This window comes from Pinus tabuliformis, chromosome X (genome assembly GCF_031772625.1).
Source record: "Pinus tabuliformis cultivar Carrire ecotype Pingquan chromosome X, CPIR1, whole genome shotgun sequence".
Lineage (NCBI taxonomy): Eukaryota > Viridiplantae > Streptophyta > Pinopsida > Pinales > Pinaceae > Pinus > Pinus tabuliformis.
In genome coordinates this window covers 566,545,900-566,567,183 of record NC_142308.1, presented here as the reverse complement: position 1 = coordinate 566,567,183, position 21,284 = coordinate 566,545,900, and the positions used below count along the sequence as shown (strand labels likewise).

General features: G+C 38.3%; 1 protein-coding gene across 2 annotated transcripts in view; it reads left to right on the top strand.

The window, feature by feature from the left end:
- The window catches only part of LOC149141276 (Tetratricopeptide repeat (TPR)-like superfamily protein), a 159,311-nt gene that overhangs the window by 106,303 nt on the left and 31,724 nt on the right, over positions 1-21,284 (top strand). For both annotated transcript variants that reach the window (XM_089447215.1, XM_089447216.1), the window contains exon 4: positions 14,858-15,064. In XM_089447215.1, the coding sequence (XP_089303341.1) occupies positions 14,858-15,064 (207 nt within the window). The remainder of the gene's footprint in view (positions 1-14,857; positions 15,065-21,284) is intronic.

Sequence of the window (21,284 nt, the reverse complement as noted above, 5' to 3'; positions counted from 1 at the left end):
TCTAAATTTTAATAACTAACTAATTGTAAAAGAAATACTGATTTACGACCCCCCTCTCAATATTTCTAACATTTGGAGGTTATTTTCGAAAAATCATCGGGAGTGGAGCATCTTGGGAGTATTAATCATTCGAGCATCAACCATCTAGGATCTAGATACTATCAATTACAAACAAACGTATAAATTTAAACCATATAATGGAAGGTAGACCATTAACTTATGGAATGTAGGAGCATCCTTTTAGGAGTTGGAACTACCTAATAAATTTGAATGCTTTTCGAGAGTACTAGGAAGTTGGGGCTGAAGTATTTTTGTACTCATAAAATATTAGAAAAATGTTTGGTGTTTTTTCTACTGTAAGGATTTCCACCACTGAAGCAGGGGTACACGTACCTAGGGGTGGGGTTCGCATACCCATATCTTATTCGCGCACCCAAGCACCGGAAACAAGTTCAGGCTCTTTTCGAACACACCCTTCTGAACCGGTTTGGGTATGGAGAGCCCGATACTTTGAAATTTAAAAATGGGTTCTTTCTTTATTATGGGTAGTTGGTACCCCGCAAAAGGGTGTGTGGTTCCTTGAAAATGGGTATGCAAAGGGTACGCCTTCTTAGTCAGTAATGGATGATGGATGAGCAGGAGTCCAGATGAGAGTGCCTCCCTAAAGAGGCTGTTGACTGATGAGCTTAGTTCATATATATATATATACCCTCACGCACCTTGTTTGAAAAAATGACTTACACGTACCCGAATCTGCTTTTCCTGGCAACTTAGGTTTCCACCAAAAAATTTCATGTGCACTTCTCTTGTGATGTTTTGATGATTAATGATGTGTTGTTAATGGTCTAAATTTTAATGATTAACTTATTGTAGAAGAAATACTGATTCACCCCCCTCTCAGTATTTCCAACATTTGGAGCATTATTTTCTAAAACTCCTCAGGAGTGAAGCATCCTGGGAAGTATAAATGATTCGAGCATCAACCATCTAGAATCTAGATACTATCAATTACAAACAAACATACAGATTTAAACCATATAATAGAAAGTAGACCATTAACTTATGGAATGAAGTAGGTTATATATCAATTATTAACAATAACATGACCAGATAGTTATGTTTACAAAATAGGCCATCTACACACCAAAATATGAAGATCGAAAGGTCCAAAACAATAAACTGAGCTAGTTGCTAAACACCTCTCTACAGAAGAAGCATTCACCACTTGTGAAAGCACACATGTTGCCAAATGTTGTAGTTGTGGGGTAGCACCGCCATGAATGTTCCACCACTCCTTGACAAGCAATCTTCCACCATCTCTTATTACGAAATACTCATCATTAGTATCATCCTTCATTCTTTTCCTCTTGTCTAGCCTCTGCCTCTACCTCAATCCTATAGGGACATCAATGGAAACCACCCAATTTTGATGAAACTGTCTAATCCAAGCCATAAAATATGGTAGAAAAGACTCAACATGCCTGACCAATGATTTTGGTTTGGGTGAAGGGTAGATTTTTGGTAAGGTCATGACAAAGGAGTTCAACAATCAACACCACCAACACTGGGGTACTTATAGCACTTGGTAGTCTTGATTGAAATTTAAATGCCAGTCACATACCCTCATATGTGATAAAATTCCATGAAACGCCACAATTCCATTGATATTGAAATATTGAAAACTGTTAAGTGTGCTGAATTTTGATTGGGATATGAAATTCTATTTTCTCTATATGAAGTCTAATGAAGTTGGAATCACTCTCAAACATCCTGAAACAATTAATGGTAATGTTAAAAATTTAAGTAAAAGTTTACATCTAAGTTGCATGGTTCGGGAAACGAAATCGCATATCTGAAACATAAATGTGCTGGAAATGTGACCTATATATATGTGTGGAAAAAAATTATTACTGAAACTTTGAAAGGAAGCATTTTATGTTTTATGTTTTAACATTATAAATTACAATATTGATACAAATCCATGAAGAAATGAGCAAGTGCCAAGGCCCAAGGCCCAAGGAAATCATGTTATGACAAATACCTACATATCATTGAAATCATTGCCATATTGGGATCCTCATAATCAATATCACCCTATAAGCATTAAAATAAGATAGCAAGAACTCAACATGTCAAATCCAGATTTTGTTTGAGTGGTGGGTACACTTTTACTAGGGTCATGATATGTTAATTTGGCAGCTCAGTGACAACTTCCAATAATCGGACTAGATTCCTCTTTCTGAGAGGACCAAAATTGACCTTTGAAACATTGAGTTTGGATAAGGAAAAATGTATTTTTGAAGTCAAGCCCATGGGTACACAAATTGTCAGGGTTGGCCTAAGGACAACTTGCCCCTCCTCCATTGAATATAAAGACAAATGACCTCAAGCTCATTTGGACATCACTCACATCAACTCATCTTCTCTTTCTCAATCTGATTGGTTTGTACAGGTCTGAGGCAACTCTTTTTCACACGTGTGGGCAGAAAGGAGGACGAAATTACAGCTGGTCGAAAATCTGAACTATTCTGCAACTTTGACCATTGTTGACTTTGACCTTTGGATGAGAGTTTGACTTCAATTATTGTGGGGTATTTCTGTCTCTCGAGGCTGCATCTTTTGGCACAAAAACTGAGGCATTTGGAGCCGTTTGAAACTTTGACTTGGGTTGATCGCAGGAAAAATTGCAGACTTGACTGTATAAGTTTCTCTCTCATTTGATCGAGTTTGATTGGATGGTTTTGGATTGTTCTTGGCTCTGTTTGATGGTTGACCTACACTTCAGGCCACACTGTTTGACCTTTGACTGAGTTTGATTGGAGCACTTTGACCACAGGATTGTGGACTGGTTAGGGCACGTTGACCGTTGACTAGAATTGCAGTTTATGACAATTTACTAGATTTGACTTTTTCATCATTGGCAAATTGAAACTTGGTTGGTTGATTGGTTGATAAGTCAAGACTTTGACTTTGACTCTTGTTTATGTATTTGGGCTCATTGTACTCTGCTGAACTTTTGATGACAATCTAATAGAAGAAGAATTTTCAAAGGTTTTTCCCCCTTATGGGTTTTTTCCCTGGTCTTTGACCAAATCAGTGTCTCTTGTTGATGTTCTTGATTGTCTCTTATTGTCATTGCATTTACTGTTCTATCTTCAATTACTGTTGATATTGGAAGAATTAATTGTTATTGAAAAGATTGCTTAATGAAGAATTGAATTGGGCTAAAGTAATTGACATAGCATAGAGTAGTGGAAAATTAACATGATAAAGGAGTTCAACAATCAATGCCCCTAACATCATGGTACATAGAGGGTTTGTTTGCATTTACTGTTCTATCTTCAATTACTGTTGATCATTGGAAGAATTAATTGTTATTGAAAAGATTGCTTATGAAGAATTGAATTGGGCTAAAGTAATTGACATAGCATAGAGTAGTGGAAAGTTAACATGATAAATGAGTTCAACAATCAATGCCACTAACATCAAGGTACATAGAGGGTTTGGTGCTCTTCATTAAATGTTAGTTCCATAGCCTCATACATGGCAGAATCCAATGGAAATGTTGCAATCCCAAAATCTTAAAACTGTTAAGTCTGCTGGATTCTGAGTGGGATCTAAAATTATCCTTTTTCCATATGAAATCCAATGTGGTTTGAACCACTCTCAAACATCCTGAAGTGACAATTTCCTTTATTTTTCTTTTTCATCCTTTTAATTTAAGAATTTAACACAACCATTAATTACATACCATATTCTTAATGTTACCATTAATTTCATCGCATTAGTAGGGCCCTAGGGTTGAATATCGGTCTGTACAACTCATAAATTATTATTTTTAAAAATAATTTGCATTTGGCCCACATGTGCCACACAAGGATGTTGTGCTGCCCCACATGTGTCGTATAGATACTGAAACTGAGTGGGCAGACACTGAAACACAGGGTATGCAGCTTGAAATGCGTTTCAGCTTGGCAGAAATCCATTTCAGCCACGTTTCAGGGTTTCTGTACTGAGATGTGGCTGGTATGTGGGGGCTCCCACGTTTCCTGCAACATAAGTGTACATTTCCTTATCTTTTCTATTTATCTTTTTACTTAAATTTTTAACATTACCTTTAATTTTATCCTTTTTATAATTCAAGAATTTAACATTACTATTAGTAAGTGCCTAGGGATTATCCAAAGAACGCCTTGGGAGCACAATCCTTGGCTCTGGGAGCGTCACACTCCCAAATTGTCAGGGAGCATGCCCAAAAGGTCTGGAACATGCTCCCAAAAGTGCTCTCTGAGTGCTTCAGCTCGGAGTGTGGTTTCAGGGCTTGAAGCCGTGCAGGGTGAGGGGTCGGAGGAGATGGTTCCTGCAACACTGATCCAACTTCTTGCAAAAGCAAACAAGGTTGTTGGTGTGGTGATGCAGGGTGAATCTGTTAGAATAACGTGCTTATGGTGGTTGTATGGTGCTGACCTTTCAACTTGCATTTGAAAAATTAATCAAATCCGAGCAAACGCAAGTTAAAGACAACCCAAAGACACCACCCGCTGTCACCTTAGTACTTGTCCTCCAATCTTTAAGTTAGTGCTTTTCTGACTAGGGGTGGGGGGTGGCGGAACTCTAGAGTAAGACCATAAATCTGTCCTTTAAAGTTTAAACCAGATCTGAAAATCAAATTTATAGAATGTAATGCTTTTTTGGATTTTCAGGAGTTAATATGGTGGATTCCTTGAGGATCAGTGCATTGTTGTAGGATGTGGAGTCTTAGCAATGAGTGATGCTTTAAATCACATGGAGGACATTATAAACACCCTAGCAGCGAATATTATCAGTCATAACAGATCTGGTATAGTAATAACAGTGAAGTGAAACAAACAGAAGTACATTGATACATCAATCAACTTATCACAACCATATATCTGTGAAAGATGAAATCTGAGTGAAGAAACAACCATATTAATTTTATGAACAGCTCCTTGGTGTTGATTTTTCAAGTGCAATAGATTCAAGTATAATTTCTGAAACTGATAATTACTTCTAGTGATATTGAATATTATCTTAGCACTTCCAGATTATCATTAAGCAATTATAATTCAGAAATTCAACCATAAAATGCATTAGGACAGTAGAGACTAGAGATCACAGTAGAACAATCATGCACAAAGACAGGATATTTACCCTGTGAAAACCGTCTGCTAGGGAAAAACCGAGAAACCTTTTCTTAGAGAAATTATCCAATTCAACAAGAGATAAAAGCTGATTTTCCCAGTGAAAATAAAGGCAAACTGACCAGCAAACAAGCCTAGGTAAAACCTGGTCAAACTGAGAAATTTCAGCCATCCTGTACTTTCCTCAGAATTCAGACTTCTGCCTTAGGTCTGCTGCCTCAAAACTTTGATCTGCTGCCTAGAAATACATAGAGATTCTTTGATCAATTGCCTTAGATTCAGTTGAACTGTCCCTCAGAAATTTCACTGGTCTCCTCCTTCCTTCGCATGTGTCAACAGAGAATAGACGTGTTTGAGAGATCCGAATTTGGTGTCTTGAGGAGGAAGACGAATGGTGTATATATAGCAGATTAGAGTGGCTCAATGGGGATGTCCCTTGGGCTAGGCCGACTTGACTTTTGGAGGCAATTTGAAAATTCAAATTTTGACTTTTCCTTCTTTAATTTGGAGGCGACTTAAAAATCAAATTTATGTTTTCCTCTTTTTAATTTTATATAGCAGATTAGAGTGCCCCAATGGGGATGTCCCTTGGGCTAGGTCGACTTGACTTTTGGAGGCAATTTGAAAATTCAAATTTTGACTTTTCCTTCTTTAATTTGGAGGCGACTTAAAAATCAAATTTATGTTTTCCTCTTTTTAATTTTATATAGCAGATTAGAGTGCCGCAGTGGGGATGTCCCTTGGGCTAGGCCGACTTGACTTTTGGAGGCAATTTGAAAATTCAAATTTTGACTTTTCCTTCTTTAATTTGGAGGCGACTTAAAAATCAATTTATGTTTTCCTCTTTTTAATTTTAGAGCTCATACAATAAATGAATAATGATTGCAACTATCGAAATTGAACGCTCCCTCTTAGATAGGGAGGTATTCATTTGACTTCTTCAGATGATCTCTTGTTGAAAAATTTCTCTATCCCAAGAAAAGGTTGAATGAGCTAGCTATGTTGATGAATCCATCCACCTCATGTTCTATACCAAAACCATGTGGAAAGCATCCTGCATCAACATCATGCAAAGGAATCTAGTCACCCACTAGATACATCCCCTTTGCAAATGGATTTAGTCACCCACTGGCCAAAAGCCTTTTGGGGTCCCATTGTTTCAATACCTTTTGGCCTTCTGGGGTCAAGACTAGTCCTTGTTTCACCAATCCACCAAGTCGTCACTTGGAATCAAGCACCCCCTGCACATGGTGAAACCCTGGGCCCATTTACATTCCCACATATCACATTCTATTGAATGGAGAATCACTTGCCCGATGCTAAAGGTGACACTCACTCAACTCACCTAGGGAGCACTCTGGGACATTCTCCTTAGCCACATTACATTGCCCCTGGTTAATATCCATGAACTGTCAATATCCTGACCTAGGGAGAATGTGTGCCCCTTGATGCTACAACATCAACACTCCCTTCAACCAAGGGAAACATTCTTAACCACTCCAAACTTATCCCTGAAATATATAAACTTAACCCTGGGACAAAGGCTTTGTGAGAATTTTAACGTCCTGCTCGACTAAGGAAATGCATTGGAGCCTCATTTCTCCCTTCTGTACCATGTCTCAGATATAATAGTACTCAATGTGATTTGACCTGTCATCATGGTCATGTCCTGCACATGATCAAACAATTCTACTAGTAGCTTCTAAAGCCACACCACTTCACAACTCGCTAAACTAGCTGCAATAAACTCGGCCTCTGAAGTCTTGAGTGCGACATAGGTCTGCTTCTTACCCAAGTAGAACCCAAACTAAATCATCATCTTGATTTGCTCTTCCTATCTTCAACACTCGGCCCAATTTAAATCTATATATCCCTGCAACTGTACTTCTCAATTCACATCCGAACTGTACCATGTCGGTACCTCAACACATGCTGTGCCATGGTTGCTTTCTGGTTGGCTTGATTTGGTGCTCCCTTTGAAACAAATCCTGTTGTTGCAATCTTGGCTGCTCCCTCGGCCACTTAGCTTCATCTGATTAGTTACCATGGGAGTGGGCATGGACTAGCCGTCCATCATCCCAAATCTCTGAAGGATTGTAATAATATGCTTTTTTTGACCAAGGAAGATCTCACCTGGCTTCTACCGCACTTTTAATTCCAAGAAGTAATGTATCCTACCAAGATCCTTCATTTTGAACTTAGAGGTCAACTTCCCCTGACATTGAAGCAGGGCTTGACTGCTTCCTTTATCATGGAATCAAATCGTTGTGGTGCAATCGGAAGTATTCCTCCCTAGCTAAGAGGGAGCGTTGGAGGGAAAATATAATTTTAATTTCAATTTTCATTCCCTAACTTTGTCCCGGCTATACAAATTTTTGCTTACTGCTCATCTAGTAAATCATGGCTAACTCCAAGTTAAGACAACACCTTGATGTGCACTTTCAGTCTGTAGCACTCTCTACCCATTCACGTAATTATTAACAACCAACTCAACAATAGAAAAGGTAGCCATGGTGGACTCCAGTACTTTATCAGCAGACAACAACATCAAGCTATTTAGCTTTTGTTGGGGCTTCTCATATTAGTAAACATCAACACCTTGCTTATTAGGAGAAACATGTGCCACAGTCGAACCCATTAGACAATAAGAGGCTTCTCGCAAAAGAAATCATCAACAACTAGCTTCATAAATCAACTACATTTCCAGGTTTAATCGTGCTACATGCAACATGACCATCCATATCATCAATACAACACCCATAATTCATCTAGTCTTGATAGAGTCAGCAATTTCATGCATCAGGTGGCTCAACGACCCAAATTAAAGAATCGATCAAGTCAACAACAAAGTCTCATAGCTTCTACAAATTTTCATCAAGCAAGTGTCCATGGACTCACAGTGCATTATGTTACAACCTCATTAGAGATTTCACCGGGCTCATGCCATACTTTCAATCTTACAATTTTTCATTCAACTTCCTTTTACACCAGATGAAGAGGACCTTAATTCTTGTCAAAAACATATCATCAACACACAGCATAATAGTTTATAGGCTCATCTTTAGCAGATTTGGGTCAACATCATGTTGAAAAGTGTAACTAGGTTCGGTCTTCATAATGACATGTAATTGTGATTTTTGTAAATGATGAAAAGAAGAAAACTAAAATTATCATTGTAATGCTTGCTTCATGGGTTTCATGAGCAAGAGATTTTATTTTTAGATGGCTCCCATTGAGAACCTTTAGGATTTGTCATTAAAGTCAAGAGAGTCAATGTCATGTATGAAGAACCCTTCTTGGGGATATTACAAATGTATATGAGTCTGTAGAATTGTCTAGAAGCCCTCCAAAGACAAGCACAAGTTCTTCTCTTCATGTCGGCCTCAAGATGGAGTAAAAGCTCATGTTGGCTCACCTAAATGAAGACACAACGATTCATAATTCATGTCGGCTTATTTATGACGAACAAACTACTATATATAGGGACCTCGGCCTATCCCATAGAGAAGTCGATCTATTCAAGCAAGTGAAGTCGTTGGAGTTCGATTTGTAATCTTAGAAGTAGAAGATAGTGCGAAGAAGAGACTACATAAGCAACTAAGACCATGTGAAGGAAATTGGAAATCGAATGATTTTCCATCCATGTAAATTTTGTAATTCAACAGGATCAAAGATACAGGGCTGAAAATTGCCTGAGTAAAAGAAAGAAAGCCGAAATTCTAAAATGTCCTCCTTGATATAACTTTGAAAGGTCTGTTTTGTCTTCATAAAGGCTGGCTTGATGGATGGGGGGGAAGTCATTGTCAAAGGTCTTGATCATCTCAATTTGATTTACTAGTGGAAGATTTTGACTAGGTTTTCCGCTTCATAGGGGTTTTAGCATTGGTCGAGTGCCTACATTTTGTGTTCTCTTGTTGTCTTTGTAGTTTTGCAATTATTTTGATGATGATGAAAATATAATGAAGAAGAAGAACTAATAACTAATCACAAGGAATTGTCAAGTAAAAGAGAATTTTAATGAATAAGAAACCCTTATGCTTCCCTCATGGATTTCTCAATACTCAATGCTCTTTAAGGTGATCTAAATGCTCTTCAAGGTGATCTCAATGCTCTTTTCCTTCACTAAAGCTTTGATACCATGTTCATTTTATAGTAGCAGACAAGACTAGAACAGTTTTCAAACTAATAACTAGTTCCATCAATACAATTTGACTTCTTTAGACGAAAGCATCAACCCCAGAATATTGGACAGAACCTCTGATCTTCTTGATTGATTGATTCAAACTGCAACTGTCTTTTCCTCCTTTTCAATTGATCCAATTCAAGTTATGATAAGGCACTACACTGAAACCTCTCCGCATGCTCTTTTGAGGACCACTCAATCATTAAGCAATTATACTTGAAAATTTCAACCATAAACTTTAATAGAGCAATAGATATCACAAGAAACCTATGTTGCACGGGTTCGCAAACCTAAGGGTTGGGTTCTCGAACCCGTGTCAGGTTCTCATCCCCAAATACTGGGTTTAGGTACGAGTTTTTCTTAAACGCACCAAAAAGAACTAGGTTCTTCGAGTAAGCACTGGGTTCTTCACAACCAAAATTTGGGTTCTTTTGTCTAATTGGGTGTGCTGAACCTCAACAACGGGTGTGTGGAACCCCAAAATCAGGAACCTTGGGGTCAATTTTTTTACTGATTTTATTGTAATTCTTTTCAAGGTAGGCCTTTTTACTTCTCTTTCTGCAGTTTAGACCTAGAGATGGCCACTGTAGATTCATGGTGTAGGTTGAATGTCATTACTGTTATAGCTATATTAAAGTCATTACTATTGTAGCTATGTAGCTAGAGATCATGCTCACTGAAGATCTAAGTGATGTTGATGACATGGCTTGAGGAAGTCATTGTTCACTATTTTGAAATTTCCTGGTTCATGTTTGGAGATGCCTTAGGCAAATTTTGAATGTAGTATGACAATGGACATATATCATGATTCTTAAAAATCTGTAAACTACAATTTGCACTTGATATCAAACTACAAAATCTGAAATTTCAATGTGAAATTTATATATATATATATATATATATATATATCTATGAATGTTCAATGTTCAATGATGTGCATGTTTAAATCTTTAAAGTTTAAATTATAAATATTTTATTTTTCTGGTTTAAAGTTGGAAAATATACAAATTCATATATATATATATATATATATAAATTATAATATACCCCCGACGAACCCACATACCTTGTTTTAAAAAATGACGTACCCGTACCTGTCCCTGTCTCCATCCCCGAACCCACATTTCCGGGCAACATAGCAAAAAACAATAAAGTAAGAGACACCAAAATTTCTTGGCACAAAACTCCACAAGGGGGAAAACCTAATAATCTTCCCTTATGAGAGAGAATTCAATTCATCAATTGTACATCAAAATTTTCCAGTCAAAATGCCAATCTTTGACTTCAATAAATGCCAAGTCAAAACTAGTCAAATGAGAGAGAAAAAGTCAATGTTTGTTCACGGTCAAAGTTTTCACAAGAGCACTGAATTTCGGCCTGAGGCTACTGCTCAAAGGTTCAAAATTCGGCCTTCAATCTCCATAGTCAAACTTTGGTCAAAATACAGTAGTTGACGTGCGCAAACTCTTGGTCATTGCCCAGAACAGAGGCAAAATTTCAGTCAAAAGTACAGTCAATGAATCTCAAAATATTTGACCTCCAATCCTTAGTCAGCAACTCGGTCAAACAATAGAAGTCTGGTCATGTCAATGCTGGTCAACACAAGTCAAAGCTCAGTGGTCAACGTAGAGATAATCCTTCTCCTTCCTTGCACGTGTGAACAGATCTCCTTATGATTGGTCGAATGAATGAGTTGAGGTGATGCCAAATGAGGTCAAACAAATGCCAATTTATATGTGAGTCAAGAGGTGTGTTTTGACCTTGGGATCAAACCCCTTCAAGCGTGGGCCTGACGTGTCCAATTTAGGCTGGTTTGGACAGTTGGAAGATAATAATTTCTCCTTCAATTTTGACCATGAAAATACCGACTGAAGCGACCATTTTCCAACACTACAATGGGGAAGTGCAATTGCCTGAAACTAGTTTTGGAAGTGCAGTACTTAAAATTGCCAAATTCAGGATGTGTTATGGTCCTAATTAAACCGAAAAGTTACAATAACTTTATTAATTATTAAGGGGTGGAGTATTGCAAAATTATACATTTGAGGCAAAGGTGACGTGGTATTTTTGTTTTAGGCACAAAATTTTTCATGAATTCAAGTTTTTCTTCTCTATCACATGTTTGACAAGTGACATTCTTAGCAAGTTTTGTACTGGTCTAATACATTCTCCAAGTATTCTGTTCCCCTTGCTTGTGTAGATACTAGATATTAGGAATTTTTTGAGCTAATATTAAAATCTATTTACCATTGTCTCTGGAAAACTTTGTGCTATTTCAATAACTCTACTGTAGCTGAAGGGGTAAGTTTCTACACAAGTTTATATTAGTACAGATGATCCCCCTCCTAGACTCGTTGCTTAATGGATGTGATCTGGAGTTCCTTCCTTGAAATTCGAATAGATGCTTGTTTTACGACACTATGTTGAGAATCTGAGATTGAAGTACTGTTTTAAAAAATGTTTTCTGATCTGGCGAATAAAATCTAAATGATTTAGGAAGTGCCATAATTTTCTTACCATAAATTTTTATCAGGTTTATACACTAGCTAAATACACCTTTTTTTTGTGTGAATTAGAAGAGCCTTTCATTACTCAGAGATAAATTACATGTAGCCTGGCTTTTCGGAGTCCCAAAACTACCTTCATACAAGGACTACAAATCTTGGCCTATCAACGAAAGATACTAGGAAATTTACTAATCAATTGCAGACTATTAGAGACTGACCATAACAGTAATTACAACAAAGAACATGCTTTTCTTCTGACTAGAGGAATCAACTGACAACAACTGGGCTGGTTTCGTACTCACATGACACGTGGTCGATTCTGACCGCTACCACTATAACCTCTAGGTGCCTATGTATGCCCCTTCCGCAGACACAGGTAAGTGGGGGGGATTTCAACCTCAAATCTCTTGGTACATAACACTTGTCAATTGAGTTGATCCCTGGGATCAACAAAGAACATACTTATTCTCTGAAGATTCAGGATATAAACCTCAGGGTTTTTTTGGGTTGAGGAGGAAATGCCTTCGATATTGGCATGACATTTCCTGAGTTGACTAAATTTTCTCCATCTTCTTGGTCCAAGGCCTTATTGCTCTTGAGTCCCTTTTTTCTGTCCTCCTTGACCATCTTGGGGGAATCTTTGAAAGATTGTGCATGAACATGGGGATTTGAAGAACATGAACCAGATTGAGTGTTATCTGTTTGATGGTCTGGCATGGATTGTGGAGCTTTATTGAGGCAGAACCTTGCTAGAGAAAACATTCACAGAACATCGAGATCCATGTCTTCTAGGAGGTTTTCAGTCTCACTCTTTTCCATTACTGAGCTAGTTGGCTCCTTTGGCAAAGAATTGTGTATATTACCTTTTGGATTCCTTTTCTCAGGCTCCATTGGGGGTGGAAAAGACTTGGGAATACCTTTAGCAGCTGGCTGGTGATTGATTAACTTCTTACAGCGGGGTCTCATCCGAAGACCCCGCTGTAAGAAGTGAAGAACATGAACCAGATTGAGTGTTATCTGTTTGATGGTCTGGTATGGATTGTGGAGCTTTATTGAGGCAGAACTTTGCTAGAGAAAACATTCACGGAACATCGAGATCCATGTCTTCTAGGAGGTCTTTAGTCTCACTCTCTTCCATTACTGAGCTAGTTGGCTCCTTTGGCAAAGAATTTTATATATTACCTTTTGGATTCCTTTTCTCAGGCTCCATTGGGGGTGGAAAAGACTTGGGAATACCTTTAGCAGCTGATTGGTGATTCAGATTGATTAACTTCTTACTGCGGGGTCTCATCCGAAGAGGAGAGAGATGCGAACTTGTTTCCAGATTTGGGTTTTGGACCGAAATTTATGGCTCCCCGAGGTCTCAAATTCTTTGCCTTTTGGGGGAATTTGCCACAACCCTCTTGCTCTTTTAGAGTTGATTGATTTGTTGGTAAATCCTTTGCAATCAGAGGACATTCTCTAAAAATATGCCAATATTCATGACAATGCTTGCATTTAAATGGGACATTTTCATAATCCAGTGTCTGTTTCCAAAGATTATCCTGATAATAAATGTCTATTGAAGCTGTGAAATATTCATATAGACACAGATCTTTGCATAAGATGTGTATCTCTTCTCTTAGTTGCCTCATAAACCTTGACAAAGCTACCAATGGCATTGTCAATGCCTTCAAGGATTTCTTCCTCCCAATATTCCTTTGTAGGAGAAAAGAGCCGAACCCATACTGGGGCAGCAAGCAAGTCTTTCTTCACAAGATTGTACCACTCTTTCCAAAATCACATGAAGAGCTCAACATTATTAAAAGGTTAAGGCCCTCTTTCGAAAACCCTCATTCTATCATCCAAGCTAGAAAAAAATTCTGTGAAGAACCCTTTTGCTCCTAAGTCCAGATCTGTTTGTCACTTGGAGTTCCATTTATTTTGGATCCAATCGATCAGGGACTTTTCAGAGGGCCATAATCTGATGAGCTTGTAAATTGGGGCATGATCATGCATATATTGGACATTTTCCAACAATCTTGTTAGATCTGACCTCATACTTTGGATCTTGCATTGCTTTTGGCAGGCAACCCCCTTGAATTTTATTTTTCCAGAATGCTCCAAGTGGTGGTTTCTCTGAGTGACCAGAATCTCCATTACCTCCAGTTGAGCTTTGAAAAGGACGCTAATGATGGGGAGTTTGCGAGGGATTGTCTGCAGATCCGGCATTCCTGTGAACCGGCATTCCTGCGAACTCTTGAGACTGGAGGGGGCTGATGCTCCTCCCGCGGAACTAGCCAAGGATGTTTATACAGAAGTAACCCTGGGCTTTACAGTGTTATTTTCAAAAAGTTCTTGTTTTTTCTTTCTTTGTGATAGTCATTCCACTTTGTCAAGTTAGGACCAACTTAATTCTTGGATGGTAGAGATGGCTTTCATCCAGGCTTTAGGAAAATACTTGTCCCTCTATTTAGTGTAACTTTTCGATCCAATCTTAGTAACTGCATCAGCATTTTGATGTTTATTGGGCCTGCAAGAAGATATGAGATTTGTAGAGTCATACTGAATTCATTTAGTTTTCATATCACATTCAATGGTCAATTATTTTATGGAAGCAGTTTCAACTGATATGAATAAAGCCAGAATTGTATGGACTGTAAAAGTCATATTATCCTTTAGAAATAAAATGAATGATTTTTGTTATTTTGAAGCACAAAATGTTCCCAAATGAACTTGGATATTGTGTCCAATGTCTGGATTTTTGATGTGAATTTTCTTCTAGGATTGCTTCAGTATCCGAATGCAATATTATATACTTAATGGGAAATAATTAGCAAGGAATAGAGTGGGAACAAGTAGGAGATTCTTCACATTTAATGTGTTTGGTTGGTGCAATAGATAATTAACTTTCAGTCAATTTGTGAACCAAAGTACTTAATTAACTTTTAGTCAATTTGTGAGCCAGAATATTTTGTTTATGTTTGTGATGAAATTTCGGTTAACATACATTGACTTGTGTTCAGGTTTATTTCCAACTGGAGAATTTGAGCCGGGCAAAGACTCCATACAAGTCAGTAGCAGCAGTCAACTGCATAATATTGGGCTGTTCGAACATCTGGGACCTTGACCGAGCCTTTCAGACATTTGAAGCCATTCAAAAGACTTTTGATTTGACTCCTGATATCCACTCGTTTAATGCATTGATGAGTGCATTTGGAAAAATGAAGCAGGTTTGTGTTTATAGAGCGCTAATTACAGTTTTAGTACCATTTTCTGATTTTACTGATTGTCTGTTTGTAACAAACCAAAGTGGTTCAATTATGAAATATCCAAAATAACTAGGACAATAATTAGAATTCCATATAGGATAAATATAATATATTGAATAAATATAAAATTATTGATGATCACAAAAGCATGTGATGTTGTGTATAAATATACATCAAATAGTCACCTACTTCATTACACCTGCCTATTAGACATGACTTTTGGTTATTCATTATTATTATTATTATAGTTGTATTTATGTTTGTCACAATTGCCTTCCCCTTCAAAGATGTGTTATGCCCAAAGCATAATTTGGAAAAGCCAAGTCTTTGTTTTTGATGTAGTCATGGTTGAACAAAATAAATGGTATGATCCTATTATTGCATTGTATGAGGATTAGTCCATCGTAATATTATTTTCTTTAAAACTGCATGATGTGATATTTTATTAAGAACTTCATCGAGTTCTTTGACAGTGATTCTTGTTAATCTTTTGAAATAAGTGAATTGGCCTTCCGTTGTTTTGAAATGCACACTAATCTTTGATTTTTGCAACATTTTTTGTAAGTTGGGTGATGATAAGGTGTAATATTTGAACTTCCCATCCTTTGATATACAAGGACTGTTAGCGGTGCCAAATGTACCTTCGACTGTAATTGGTTTGGCAAGTGTCTCCCTGTCGATTGATGACCTAGTGACTATAGGTAAATCATCACTCATTTTTCAACTTCGATTGAATATGTGATGGTTCTTTTTTCCATGGTTTGGTGTCTTGACTTTAATCTCATGAAATTTCCTTAATTCAATTAGGTTTGTTAATGTTTCTTTGTTGACGAGTTGCTTTTTCTATGGCATCTTTTTCTTGTTTTTCGACTTATTGATTTTTACAAGTAACTTTGGCTATGCTTCCTTAGGCATGAAATTTGTTCCTCTGTTTCTAATAAGTTCTTGTTGAATCTCTTCTTGAGATCTTGATTCTCTTCTTGTAATTTTTGATGGTATTGCTTCTCATTTTTTAACTTCTTGATTTATGTAAGAAAACTCCATTGAAGATTTCTTAGGTGAGAATTTTCATAATCTTTCTCTAATAAGTTCTTTCTGAATTTATTCTAGAGATATTGATTTTTTTGCTGTACTTCTTGATTTCATTGTTGATAGTTTGCCAATTCACCTTTTAAGTGCTCAACTTTAGGAGAAAGACTATTTTCCACATCTCCCTATTAAGTGCTCAACTTTAGGAGAAAGACTATTTTCCACATCTCCCTATTCCTAAAACATTTCTAATAATATTCAAAACAAATAGTGTTCAATTTATCAACAATCTCTTACTTCATTCCTCTAACCATACGTATCTGTCATGTAGAGGACGCTTTAGAGGAAATGTGAATTTGTTCATTGTTAACTCTTTGCGGGTTCATTTCAAAATATCGTATTCATTTCAATAATCCATGGAATTTCTGCCATATTTTCTTCTTCATATGAGTGTGGCATTCTCGAATAATACTTCATTTACTATACCTTGATATTGAGTAGACAAACAATTGCAAGGCCCCACAAACATTAATAATATGCTTCTTTTCTATTAACTTGGATAGTTAAATCTATTTTTGTTTTTGTACTTTTTATATTTAATTTATAACTTGATATATAGTAATTTTCTTCTTCCAACTTGAAGACTAACATTTCTGTTTTGATCCCATTGGCCGAGTGGTTGTGCTACTGTTTACAAGAATCTCAGTCATTAGATCTTAGGGTTGCCCAAAAGTCATTTAGGGAAACAAAAGGGGGAAAAGAAAAGAGATTGTATTCATTCTTCATGAGCAGATTGGAGAAAGGAGACTGAGAGCTGGAGAAAAGTTCTAAAGGAGAAAATTGTTGCAGCAAGCTGAAGGATTGATTTTTGGGTAAAGTTGGGCATGGAAATCAAGGTTTAGAAGACAACATAAGGTACAGTACGAACAACATTGAATGCTGTGATCTGCACGCCGTTCGAGAGAAGTTTTTGTTTCTTTTTGAAAAAATAAATCTGTACAGAGGTACGGAAATATGTATAGTTCCTACAGTTGTATCCATACAGTACATATTTTGAGCTTCAAGTGGGCACGATAATCAAGGCAAAGTGGGCACAATTTTCAAGGAGTTTTGTGTTGAAAAGATAAGTTGTATTTGGCTGTTTTGTTTTGTCTACAAATGTATTTTTCTTGAACTTGAAAGATAAATAAATTTGAAGAGCTCTCTAACAGGCTTTCCTCGGAGAAGATTGAAGGGGTTTTGCCTGGGTCTAAGTTGACCAAAAATCTGCGTATTTTTATGTGTGTTGCTGGTCTGGTTTTGTCCATATTTATTTTCAGCATGTGTTGACAGTCCCATGTGTTTTAATCTGAAAATTTTATTTCCAGAATTTTATATGTTGAATGTATGTTTATGGGAAAGGACATTTAACTGAATGGGAGTGATAAGGTGAAATTAAAACCAGGTTGGGATTGTTGGAAACATTTTTTAGTCATCAAATTTCAACATGGTATCAGATTTACGTGCTTAAAATTGTAGTTTGAACAACACACAGTAGTTTGGGACAACAAACAGTGGTTTGGACAACAAAATGAATTTTTGGACAACAAACTCAGTTTGGACAACAAACTTATATTTTGGGACAGCAAGGTGAAATTTCACATAGACTGATATTTGGGACAACAAGGTGTGCTAGAGAGTTCATTTATCCATTTTCTTGGTTTTGTAAATTTTGGATAGCAGTCATGTCCATATTCTTAAGGATAGAGGACAGACTGGATGGGATATCCAACTATGCCATTTGGAAGGACAAAATTTAGACAATGTTTGAGAAGGCATCAGTTTGGGACATAGTGCGGCAAGTGGTTGTACCTCCCACTGCTGCAGATGAACTTGTTGAATTCACAGAAAATAATGCAAAGGGAAAAAGGATTTTGATTGACAGTTAGGTGAGAGGAAACACATATGCAGTCATGTCCATCTTCTTAAGGATAGAGGACAGACTGGATGGGATATCCAACTACGCCATTTGGAAGGACAAAATTTAGACAATGTTTGAGAATGCATCAGTTTGGGACATAGTGCGGCAAGTGGTTGTACCTCCTACTGCTGCATGAACTTGTTGAATTCACAAAAAATAATGCAAAGGGAAAAAGGATTTTGATTGACAGTTAGGTGAGAGGAAACACATATGCATATCAAATGTGGACAACTCTAACCACTCTCTATCAAAGTACCAATGAGAGTAGGAAGATGGTACTCAAAGAACAATTGAAGAACATCAGGATGACAAAGGCTGGAAGTGTAGTTCATTATGTTGGCATGGTAAAACATGTATGTGATGATTTGTCTGCTATTGGTGAGACAGTTTCACCCATAGAGTTAATCAGGATAGATGTAGCGAGACTTCCTAAGTCTTGGGAGGTATTTTGAGATGATGTTACCTCTAGGGAGAATCTTCCCAATTGGGACAAATTCTGGGATGATTGTGTGCATCATGAAATACGAAAGATTGACAGTGGTGGGATGAAGATAGCAGATGAGCAGGATGTAGCCTTGACAGCCAAGGGGAAGAACAAAGGGAAGGCCAAGAAAGGGGCCTCATCAAATGGGGCTAAGAGAAAGGAGAAGAAGAAGAAGAAAGATACGGATATGTCCAAAGTCAAATGTTTGGCATGTCAGAAGATGGGACACTATGCTGCTACGTGTTCTGAGAGGAAGAACAAGGGGAAGAAGGGTACTGTAGCTTCAGTAGAGGTGGAGTAGTTTGCTTCATCGTTTGACCAGGACTTTGCATTTATTACTTCTACATCTAGTACAAGTACATCATTCGATGTGTGGTATATAGACAGTGGGGCTTCCTGTTGTATGACAGGTGCACAAGAGTTCTTTTTAGAGCTTACAAAGAGTGGAATTGATATTGAGATTGTGCTAGGAGATGACCGCACTGTGAGAGCTGTTGGTGTGGGGACTGTGACCTTTTAGAGGGAGTCTTTGCCTCCTTTGAAGGTCATGGATGTTTTGTATGTTCCGGGGATGAAGAAGAACTTGATTTCAGTGTCTGCTATGGAGGAGAAGGGGTTTGATGTCACTTTTTCAGGAGGGTAGTTATTGATGCATCCCAGGGGAGCTTCCATCACTTCGGCCAAAGTGATTGGAGTCCGCTTTGGGAAACTATACAGGTCCATTTTTCAGTCGGCAGGAGCATTGGTGAGTAGTACATCTGGTAGCACTCACACTAGTATCGCCAACAGTAGAGACTTGTGTGAGTTATGGCATTGAAGGATGGTGCGTATGCATCATGGAGCTTTGAGAGTACTAAGGGAGATCACTATTGGAGTTCCTGATTTTAGTGTCGAGCATTATGAGGTCTGCAGAGGGTGTGCTTTGGGCAAGTACACCAAGTTACCATTCCCAACGAGTGACAACAGATCTACAAGTATACTAGACTTGATTCATACTGATGTTAGTGGCCGTATGTCTCATGTGTCTTTGGGTGGTTATGAGTATTATGTTATATTCATTAATGATTACTCTAGGACTTGGATATATTTCTTGAAGACCAAAGGTGAGGTCTTCAGTCGCTTTAAAGAGTTCAAAGTTCTTGTGGAAAAACAGACCGGTAGGAAGATTCAGGTCTTGAGGTTAGACAATGGTAGTGAGTACACCGATGGTGGGTTTTTTGACTTTTGTGCACAGGAGGGCATTAGGAGAGAGTTCACGATTCCTTGCTACCCCCAATAGAATGGGGTGTCTGAAAGGAAGAATAGAGCTATTGTTGGGGCTGCTAGAGCGATGATTCATGATCAGGGGTTGCCTTTGTTTTTGTGGTCTGAGGCCTGCAATACTGCTGTTTATCTTCAGAAAGAGGAATCCTCACAGAGTATTGGGGAATATGACTCCGGAGGAGGCTTTCACTTGAGAGAAGCCTCATGTGGCACATCTTCATATCTTTGGATGTCTCACATATTCTTATATCCCCAAGGAGCAGAGGACGAAGCTGGAACCCATCGCAGAGAAGGGTATCTTTATGGGTTACAACGAGACTTTGAAGGCCTATCGAATCTTCATTCCTTCTAAACGGAGAGTGGTGATTAGGAGGGATGAGAAGTTCGAGGAGGAGAGGGCCTATCAAAGATCACGAGTATAATGAGAGAGTCACAAAATTCTCCTCAGTAAGGAGGTCAATTACAGGGAGTAGGACCTTAGGTTTCTGGATCGACTGGTACATGAGGTACTTTAGTGCTAGTGACATCTGGGGCACCAGTGGCGAGTTCACCGAGCACTTCTTTAGGGAGTCCACTAGTACAAAGTTCACATGGCACTTCAGCTGACACAGGCACAGGTGCCAGTACAGGTTCTTTGAGGACAAGTGCTGGTACAAGCACATAAGGGTCAGTTGGAAGACCTTCAGGTTCACCAAACTGGGGGGTAGAGGATGAGGTTCTCTATGGGGAAGCTTCTTCAGGGAAGAGGAGGCCCAAGTAGCTTCAAGACACCTTGAAGGAAACAAAGTCCGTTGGTCCTCCGAAGAGGGTGAACAGGGAGAGTGTGCCACATGAGCGGCTTTGAGTTATGTAGCCAAGGCTACCAACATTGTTGACTCTGAGCCTACTAGCTTTGAGGAGGTTGCCAGCGAGGAGTTATGGAGAGAGGCGATGGTGGAGGAGTAGGCCTCTATCATTACGAACAATGTCTGGGAACTGGTGCCTAGGCCTGAGGGCAAGTCAATTGTGACTTCTAGGTGGCTCTACAAGATCAAGCATGCTGTGGATGACAACATTGAGAAGTTCAAGGCGAGGTTTGTGGCTAGAGGGTTCTCACAGATAGAGGGAGTTGACTATGATGAGACCTTCGCTCCCGTAGCTCGGTACACTTCTATCTAGTCCCTTATTTCTATTGTTGCAGAAATGGGTTGGCAGATCCATCAGATGGATGTGAGGACCGCATTTCTAAACGGAGTTATAGAGGAGGAGGTGTATGTTGAGCAACCACAGGGCTTTGAGGTACATGGGTAGGAGACTCATGCATGCTGGTTGAGGCGAGCACTCTACTCACTTAAGTAAGCTCCGAGAGCTTGGTATTCGAGGATTGATACTTGCAGCAGATGGATTTCACAAAGAGTGATGCAGATTCGAACCTATACTACATTGTTGTAGGGGATGATCCACTC